At 57.6% G+C, this 9,845-nt stretch overlaps 1 protein-coding gene across 2 annotated transcripts in view; it reads left to right on the top strand.

Annotated features, from left to right (window-relative positions):
* PPP1R37 (protein phosphatase 1 regulatory subunit 37) overlaps positions 1 to 9,845 on the top strand; it is a 39,349-nt gene that overhangs the window by 7,484 nt on the left and 22,020 nt on the right. Inside the window, exon 1 of one of the 2 annotated variants that reach the window (XM_061139583.1) lies at positions 2,674 to 2,800. The exons of the other annotated variant lie outside the window; for it this stretch is intronic. Coding sequence (XP_060995566.1) covers positions 2,710 to 2,800 — 91 coding nt within the window. The 5' untranslated portion in view covers positions 2,674 to 2,709. Of the gene's footprint in view, positions 1 to 2,673; positions 2,801 to 9,845 lie in introns of those variants that run through there. 2 annotated transcript variants of the gene reach the window in all.

The following is a 9,845-nucleotide window of genomic DNA, read 5'->3' on the forward strand; positions in this document are numbered from 1 at the left end:
GCCTGTAGGCTCTCGGCTTCATGAAGCCCTGCAGCGGCTAGGAGCTTGCATTTGTTCGATTGATTTAATCATCAGATTTATCAGCCCCCCCTCCCCAGAAGGTTTGCTCTGCGGTGCTGTCCCCACGGGTCTCTGAGCTCCACCCTGCCCCCGCCCTGGTTCGTGCCTCCTGCCCGTGGGCGGGGCGGGGATCGTGCACTTGGGTGCTAACACTGCCTCCCCTGTGCCACCTCAGCAGCTGGCTTCACCTGTAAAGTCCCCCAGGTCCCACACTTCCCAGACCCAGAGAGCTCTAAAACCTGGGGCCTAACATAATAGAGGAGGCATCCTGTGGTGGTTTTCTAAGATCAGGAAATTCTGAACTCTAGACTGTTGGCCCAGCAGTTTCTAGTAGGAGACCACAGAGCCCCCAGTGGGCCCCTCTCTCTTTCTGTGAAGCTGTGGTAACACGAGGCAGCCCAGGCCTCGGGCTTCGAGGCACTCTGGTGCCAGTCCACCTCTGCCCTCTGTCCAGAGGTCGCCTGTCTTCTCTGCCTCAGTACCCCCTTTTGTGTGGGGATTGAGAAACTTGGGAGGCGACTGGACCTGTAACTAGCTGTTGCAGGCACTCAGTAAGGGCTTGTTAGAGCTGAACCTGGCCGTGTCCTGGTAAGCCTGCCCTGGCTCCTCCTTTCTGAGAGCAGGCTGACCAGCCCGAGACCCGGGGCCGATTGTGAATTCCGCTGCGTGAACGCAGGCACGTCCTGAAGCCTCGCTGGGTCACAGTTTGCTCGTCTGTGGAGCCGTTTTGGCAGAAGAGGAGTCTGTTTCGAAGCCTCCTGGCTCTGGGTGGGGAGCCAGGTCCAGCCTTCCGAGCCAGGAGCACCCCATAGCCCCCGCAGACGTGGTGAGAATGCGGGGTCCTTGACGTCACCGCTCCCGGGCCGCCCGCATCACTCCCGCCCTGAGCCGGGCTGTGCTTCTGTTAGGGCCACTTCCTCTCAGTGGAGCTCAACAGGAGGTGGGGGTCTGGTGCTTCAGTTAGGGTGGGACAGGTGGAAGGGGATTCCAAGGCCGGGTGCCCCCAGGAATGACCGACACTGTCATGCTTTGCTTCTGTTTTCCCCCCGCTGGGAAGGCAGTTCCACGAGGGCAGAGCCCGGCTTGGTCTGGCTTCCCTGCGTGTCCCCAGAGCTGCCCTCCCCGTGATGGGTCGTGGTGGGTGCAGGTACCCAGTGGGCACTCTATATGAAGTTATTCTCACTCCCTTCCTTACTCTCTGCAGCAGCTCTAGAGCCTTTGCCTCAAGGTGGGGGTGGTGGTTTGAAAGTGTCTGCTGACAGCCATTCGGCTCATGTGACTTGCCTGACGCCCTCTCCCTTTCCAGCAGAAGCCTGGGGTGGGAGCCCTGTGGTCTAATGCTGCGGAGGCCTTGTCGGATCCCAGCTGGGACGTCCTCCCCGATCGGGTGGGTGGGAACCCGCTGGGGTTGGACTCGTGAGCCACTTTCACGCCCCACGCCCACCCCTCCGTCTCCCCACAGCCATAGCCTCCTGCCAGCTGCCGTCAGCCGTGTGGTGGGGGAGCCGCTGGAGCGGCCCTTCCCTTTGTGCGAAGCCAGCACCTTCACAGCTGAACCCCCTGGGTTCCTCAGAGCCCCGAGGCGGGTGGGGGGAGGCAGGGCGGAGCTGCCGGGAGATGGAAGCCCCCGGCCCCCCGCCAGGGAAGGAAGTGAGCCTGTGGAGGGTCAGGCTTCAGGATGGCCATGATGGTGACAGCCATGGTGGGGTGATCTAAGCTCTCTGGTGCTTTTACTCATTTAATCCTCACAGCAGCCATAAGGGAAAGCTGAGGCTCACGGGTGCAAAGGCCACACAGACAGTAAAGGGAGAAGCCGTGTTCAAACCAGAGGGAGCAGGACTCACCCTCTGCTCTGTTCCCTAGAAGCCTCCCAGGCAGGCCTCCTTCCTCACCACAGGAAAGAGGCCGCACCCCTGAGCCTGGCGGGGAGCCCTTCCCAAGCCGGTGTCCATCCCCGTCCATCCCCCGGCACCCCCAGCACCCCTGGTCTAATCCACAGACCCTGGTTCCCTCTGCCCTACGTCCCCACACTGTCGCACATGTCGTCCCCAGACAGAGCGCTGCTCTGCTCTCCCGGGTTCCCGTGACGCCGCCTCACGCTGTTGTTATTTGTTTGGGTCCATCTCCCCCCACTGGACCCAGGAACACCGCGAGAAACCGCATCTGTTCCCTCTGGCTGCACGAAGGAGACCAACCAGTGAACACCCCCAGGCCCACAGGGACTCCGAGCACAGTGGGCCTGCTGACGAGCGCCCCGGGTTGGGAGCCTCGGGCCCCTAACCCAGGACTGGGCCTCAGAATAGTTGGGGGCCCGAAAGGGAGCAGGGACCAAGGAAGATGTTCATGGGGTCATTTGGATCATTTGCCCACGCTGCCATCCATCCATCCGTTCGTTCATCCCCTGCCACCGCCTCTCCCCACTGTGCACCAGGTGACGGAGTCCTGACTGCCCTGCCTGTTCTCACGTCCTCTCTCCATTCCCGAAGAAGCAAACCCTGTTTCTTCACATCAGGCTTATGGCCCCTTTCTCCTACTGCCTTTCACACCCCATGCAGGATCCCTAAAACAGCTCTCGAGGTCGGCCCCCGCCGCCTTCACTGACCATGACTGGGCCCTCCCTTGCCTGTGTCCTCTCTGCGTTCAAGTGCGATGGCCTCTTCTCAGTTCCAGCCTGCCAGGCGCTCCCCACATCCTGTCCTGGAACGCCTGCCTTGCTCTCACGGCTCTAGCTTATCCTCAGGTACCAGCAAACCCTTCTTTCCTGGCCCTCTCACTTGGTTCCCCCCAGAAGGTCAGCGATCTGGTTATCTGTGGGCCGGAAGGTACTCTTGCGCCCTTGACTGTGAGCATCATGAGGGCGGAGGTGGCTTTGGTTGGGTGCTCCCTTATCCCCTGGTGCTCCCAGCATGTGGCACCGAGGGAAGGAAGGGCAGGTGATGCTAGGCCTCAGGGACCAGATGGGCCCGCCCTCACGCAGCCCAGGACAGGGGAGGAATAGAGGACAGGAGGGGGCCCCGAGTCTGCCACTGGTGTCCTCCTGCCAGGTCTGCAGAGCCCTGAACTACCAGCCTGCGGGAGTGCAGGCCGGCCGTGTGCGTCGGGGGCAGGCCCATCTTGGCTGTGGACTTGCTGTGGGTCCTCAGCCAAGCACTGCCTTTCTGTGCAGCGAGGGGGTGTCGAGGTCCTTTCCCACCCCGTGTGTTTCCCTGTCTGTCCATAGGTCACCCCCACCATTTAGGGAACGGACTGCCAGGACCTCCTCATCGTGGGCCGGTGGGCGGGGCAAGAAAGCTCAGGTTGTGGTAACTGGTCTGCCTCTCTGCCTTTGAGGCAGGTGGCCTGATTCCCTGCCCGCCAGCGACAAGGCGTGTCATGAGAAGAGGTGGAGGAGGTCAGTGGGGTCCAGCCCCCTGCTCCCCAGCTCAGGCCTCCACCCTCACTCCTTGTCGTGTAATCCCCTTCTGTCCTGGGGATACTGGCTTCCCGACACAGCTCTCCCAACTTTGATCGCAGTGACTAGAAAGGGCTGTGTTCCCTGGGATGGGGGTTGGGGGTCCTCTGTCCCCCGGGCCTGGGCTCAGCCCTCGGGGTCTGCAGCGTGGAGCCTCTCCAGGCTCCCCTGCCGTATCGCTGTCTCCCCGCTGCAGTGTGAGCCCCAGGAGGGCAGGGCTGGGCTGTCCTGGTCACTGCCGTGTCCAGCAGCACAGAGCCGGTGCTTGGCGACTGTCATTCCATTAGCATGGAGTTGGGGGGGGCGGGTGTGGGCAGAGCCCGGAGATAGAGCTCCCGTGGAGCCCTGCTCAGAGCCCACATGTCTGACAGCAGCCTGACCCTGGCTGGTCCTGAGCAGACACCCCAGGCCAGTGAGTTTGGGGGGTGGGGGAGGGCAGGGCCATCTGACTCCCTGGGCGGCCGCCAGCTGTTGGGTCCAAATGCCTGTGCTCACTGACCACCCAGCCGTGAGGATCCCGGCTGGCACAGGTTCCGCCCCTGTTTCCCACGTCCAGATTATCAGGGCTGGAGGCTTATCTCCTGGTTTTACAAGTGAGGCAGCAGGCCCGATGGGGGGCCTGGCGCCCAGGACGGCTCCTGCTGCAGCTCCTGCTGCTGCATCTCGGGCCACCTCTGTTGCTTTGAGGGGCCAAGGGACACGTCCTCAAGGAGGACGGCTGAGAGACCTGCCTTGTGCCCCTGGGTTCCCCGCCTGATGTTATTATGAAAAGAAAGGCTCTGGGGCAGTGGAGATGCCATCTGCAGCCCACAGGGCAGCTGAGCAAGTCCTGCCCAAGTCCTGCCCCTTAGTGGGGGTCGGTGAGGGGAGTTGGGGGTGAAGGGTGTGCGGTCACCCGGGAAGCTCAGGATGGTTGTTACTAAAGGAGAGACCCCTTACTTTGATTCTTTTCTGACTTTACAAATAAGATATGTTCACTGTGAAAAAAAAGAGAAAAAGATTTGGAAAGTCGAAAGAAAATGAAAATCACTTCTTAAGCTTACCATCTGGAATTTTTTTTTAAAAGCTCTGTTGAGATGTAATTCACGTACATTTCACCCATGTAAAGCATACAGTTCAGTTTTTCCCAGGATGGTGCGTTTGTCTTCATAGTCCATTTTTAGAACATTTCAGTACCCGACGACCTCTCCCCCCGAAGAAACCCTGAACCCCTTAGCGGGGAATCCCAGCACCCCTCACCCACCCCCTCAGGCCACCGCTGATCTGCTTTCTGTCTTGTTAGCTTCTGGATGTTTCCTGTAACTGGAATCGTGCCACCTGGGGCCTTTTGTGTCTGTCTGCTCTCACTCAGCAGTGTTTACAGAGTTCACCCACGTCGTGACTGCCCGTGCTTCGTTCCTCGCTGTCACCGGATAACATTCCATCGTGTGGATGTTTTCTCTCTTCATCCGTTGACGTGCATTTGAGTTATTTCCACGTTTTGGCCGTGATGAGTAGTGCTGCTGTGGATGCTCACGCTCAGGTTTTTGTGCGGACCCAGGCTTCCGTTTTTCTAGGCGTGACTCTAACCCTCTGAGCAACTGCCAGACCGTTTTCCCTGGCGGCTGCCCCACTTAGCGCTCGCCTCCATCGGCGAGGCTTCCGCTCCCTCCCTCCACATCCTCTGTTCCCTGTGTGCCCCTTAGATCCCAGCCACCCCAGCGGGTGCTGGGCGTCGCACTGTGGTTTTGGTCTGATCTGCGTTTCCCTGATGGCTGATGGTGTTGAGCATCTTTTCACAGGCTTCTCGGCACTTGTATGTCTTCTTGGGAGACATGTCTGTTCAGATCTTTGGCCCGTTTTAAAATGGGATCATTTGTCTTCTGGTTGGGCTGTAAGAGTTCTATATATATTTTGGACGCAAGACTCTTTATCAGAAGCGACGCACACCACCTGGAATGTCGTCAGCGTGAAATGCCAGAGCACTTCCTTCCCATCTCTTCAATGGTTAAGTTACAGTGCCACAAACACGTAAAAATAAAACTGGGCGGAGCCTGGGTATACAGTTGAATGTCCTACATTTTCACTTCATTTTTCCTTTTTTTTTTTTTCAACAAAGCGTGATTAAAATCCACCGTCAGGCCATTGTAATTTGCTCCAGCCATTCCGCGTTGCTGAGCATTTAGGCCCTTTCCAGTTTTCAGCTGCATGAATAATGCAGCGATGTTCAGCCTTGTCCATAAATCTTTCTGTTGTCGCAGGGAGCTTTCTCAGAAGAAATTCTTAGAAGGTGGTTTACCAAGTCAGAGGGTAGGAACCTTTGAAGTCTTATATACAGTCTGTGCCCACAAAGGTCTGGAAGCCTTGAGGGACAGCACTTGGTTGTATCTCTTGATTTTTTTTTTTTTTTTAAAGAATGAATGAATAATACTTTTGCATTTGGGTGTCTTGGTGCCCGGATGGTGTTTTGTTTTAATGAACCTTTTTGAACTACTAGTTAACTTGTTTCTTGTTATCACATTAGTTGCTTCTTCTTGCGCTGGGCCCATTTTTGTTTTGGGACGTTTTGTAAGCCCTGTGTCTCTATTTCAGATATCCACTCTTGGGCATTACACCGTGTGCAGATCTACTTTTCCTCATTTGTCATTGGCCTTGCTGGAAAGGTGGGGGAGCCTCCTTTCAAAGAATCCCTGTCGCCTTTGCTCTTTCGCTGGCTTTCTGCAGCAGAGAGGGCGGGGTGGCGGCCCGGGCCCTGGTGGCACCATGGGGTTTGGGGGGCGGGGAGGCGGGTTGTATTAGTGGCAGCCAGGCCCAGGCAGAGGGGACAGCAGGTTCCCAAGAGGTTCTCCTGGAAACACACCTGCAGCCTCTGTTCGCTGAGCACTAGGCCGAGCCACCCTGCAAAGCTGGTGGGGCCCCTCGTTGGTGACCTGGCACTATCCGTCACTTGCTGAGGTCACGGCCCTGTGCGGAACGTGGCCAAAGCCCCGTCCCTGGGCACATCCAGTCTGCCTCACCCCCAGGAATCAAGAAATCTACCCCCCCACCCCCGCTCCTGCAGCGTCTACATGCTGGGCCTCTGTGCTGGCTCTTCCCTCTGCCTGGGAAGCTCTCCCCAACTTCAGTGGGGTTACCATTTTTCTGCTGACATCCGCTCCCTGTCTTGAGTCTGCCTTCTCCATTGGAAGGGACTTGGGAGGGGATGGTCCAGGGCTGCGTTCACTGCCTCAGCTTGAACTGCACCTGGCCCCGAAGAGACACTTGAAAAACATTTGAGGGAATGAATGAATTTCTGCCTCGTAACTCGTCTTTTAGGTCTCAGCCTGAATGTTCCTCCCTCTACTGGCCTTTCCTGATTACTCCCTCCGATCTAAGTGATCATCACCTGTTTTCCTCTGAGTGCTTTCCTGCTTATAATTTGTCACTTTTATTTGTGTGATTATTTGTCTGCCTTCCTAGCAATCACTCCCCGAGGGCAGGGATCCAGATCTATATTGTGCTCTGTTGTATGCCCAGCCCAGGTTGTTTGGTAAAGAATGAATGAATATGTCCTTTAGCACCCAGACACACCTCGTGAGGCTACATGGCGGTGCTCACCTTTCACAGGGGAAGAAAAGTCAGGTCGGGCAACGAGAAGTTCCAGGCACTCAGTGTCCATCCCTGGAGCCTTCGCTGCACCAGTAAACAGCTCACAGTTATTGGATTTTAAAATTCCAAACTAAAGTCCCCAGTGCCTCTGAGTCCAGCTGGCCATCTGGTGCCCCGACCGGACGCCTGAGGCAGGCAGCTTGAAATAGCCGGCCTGGTTGTCCCCTGATGGCCCTCAGCTTTCTCAGAGGTCCCCTGCCCTGAGCTGGGCCCGTTGCCTACCCAGGATTTCAGTAGATGGGAGTGGTGGGAAGCAGGGAACCACTGAGTGATTTGCAGACCTTTTTCAGGTACTGCAGTGCCCCCAGCCCTGTGTTGGGTCCCTTGCCTATTTGCCTCACTTGCCCCTGACAGTGACTCTCAGTTCCCCAGAGGCTCCTCAGTTCTCTGTCCTCTGAGCCTTTGTGCATGCTATTCCCTTTGCTGCAACACACTTCTCCCTCCCTCTACTTTTTTTTTTGGCTGCACCGAATAGCTTATGGGATCATAGTTCCCCGACCAGACCAGCCCAGGGATTGAACTTGTGCCCCCTGCAGCGGAAGCATGGAGTTCTAACCCCTGGACCACCAGGGAATTCCCTCCTTCCCTCTGCTTTTAAAATTATTGTTATTAAGTTCTCTTCATGGCATTTAAACTATGTATGTACCATACACGTAAGTTAAAGTGTAGTATAATAAAGACCCATGAGCCTACCTCCCAATTTAGGGCTGAGAACATTACCATTAACTCACCTCTGTCTGGGTGGGAGGGTGGATGGAGCCCAGAGACCCATGACTGCTACCCTGCTGGTTGTGATTGTCATGCCTCTTTTTTTTTTTTTTTTTTTAAGTTTTATCACCTGTGCGTGTGTGATGAAAAAATACAGAGTTTGGCTTTGCTTGTTTCTGAGTGTCATAAAAATGACGATGTGTCGTGAGTGGAGCCTGGGTCTCTCCTTTCCCCTCAGCGTTAGGTCTCTCAGTTCCATCCATGGAGATGCTCCAGAGTGGCTTTGCGTGGCTCTGCCTTAGATTGTCCTCGATGGACATTTGAGCTGTTTCTGGCTCTCGGTCTTAGACACCCGGCGCAGCCGTGAGCTTTGTGTATGTGTCACCGGGGGTGTGAGCAAGACGTTCTCCAGGGTACAGACCTCAGGCTGGAAGTGCTGGTTGCAGGTGGAGCTGTGCAGTGCTACATGACCATACCCAGCCCTCTCACGTGGCTCTTCCCTCCCTTACCTGGTGAACTGCTCAGACCCCCGGGTCTCCTCACCACCCCCCCCCCCCCCCCCCCCCACTTTCTTTCCTTCAGTAGATGGAGCACCTGGCAAGGACCAGGTGCAGTTATGTTAAATTCCAGGATGAGATGATGAATGAGACTCACAGCCCCTGTGCTCATGTGACCAGTGTTGTTAGGTAGCCCCTCCTCCAGGAAGCCCTCCCTGATCCCCCGATCAGGTTAGGTGCACTCCTGGGCCCTCCTGCCTTAGTCCTGGCCCCCTCGGGGTCATCACTGTCTGGGAATGGATCTGTCTTGCCCCTGGAGGCAGGAATCAGAGGTGTTTTGAATGCTGTTTCCCCATCATCACCCTCCGGGGGTGGAGCACAAAGCAGGTATTAAGCGAAGGATCCATTGAATTATGCTGAGACACTGGCCCTTGAGGCAGGTGGGATTAAAGGGAGAACGGAGTCCAGTATCCAGTACTGAGTCAGACTCGGGCCCTGGGCCCAGCACCTCCGCAGGTGGCTGAGCACGCAGGGTGCCTGGGCCTGTGCTTGGGCCCATGGCAGAAGGAGGGACTGTGGCCTCTGTGCTGGGCAGCTGAGAGGAGCCGCTGCCCAGCTCTTCCCTCCTCGGCCAGTGTGTGGGCTGGGCAGGGGTGCCTCGCTGAGGAGTGGGAGTTAAGAGTTGGCATGCGCGTTCCTTTGAAGAGGGCAGGACTGGGAGGCTGAGGTGAGCCTCACAAAAGGTAGAGGAGGCAGGCGTCCCGGAGGAGCAGGGGGCGCTGCACTGGCCGTCGGTCAGTAACCGCGAGGGTGGTGGTGGCTGGTGTTGGCAGAGCGCCCGCCTGGTGCTGGGTGCAGCGCTGACATCGTCCATGTGCCAGCCGGCCCTGTCCACACCCGGTCCCTCGGGGTGGGTGGATCGTTGCCCCATTTCACAGACGTAGGGGGATGGTGAGGTGCTGAGGGGGGTCCGGCTCGCCCGGCCCGCTGGGAGTGGAGTGGCATCCCCCTTCTGCAGGCAGGGGGCTGGCGCTCAGAGCTACGTGGCCAGCCTGGGCTCCTCCTCGTCCTGCGGCCCTGTGGGTCCTCCTCCGTCCCCAAGCCTTCACTCCTGCGCCCTTAGGTGCCCAGCCCTGGGTAAATATTTGTCTCCAGGCAAGCAGGAGTGGTGCGATCAGTATTTCCGAGCCAGGTGGCTGGGGACAGGTGGATGCAGCTGGCCCGCGGGCGGAGCTGGAGGAGCCTCCAGGCAGTGCCGAGCCTTTGTTTGCCCAGGCGCCGCTCCGCTCTCCAGGTGCTGCCAGATGTCAGCTTGGGGCCCCCTGACGGCCGGCCGGCCGGCCAACACCAGCCTCCCGCCAAACACGTCACACCAGTGATCTCAGTGACTGCTTCTGGAAGCCTCCATGCGTGTGTGTGTGTGAGAGAGATTGGCTCCATTTTCCAGAAGAGGAAGCACGACCAGAAAGAGATTAGGGCCTTGCCCTGTGGTGGCCAGGGTC

This window comes from Dama dama, chromosome 4, assembly GCF_033118175.1.
Source record: "Dama dama isolate Ldn47 chromosome 4, ASM3311817v1, whole genome shotgun sequence".
In the NCBI taxonomy this organism is placed as follows: domain Eukaryota; kingdom Metazoa; phylum Chordata; class Mammalia; order Artiodactyla; family Cervidae; genus Dama; species Dama dama.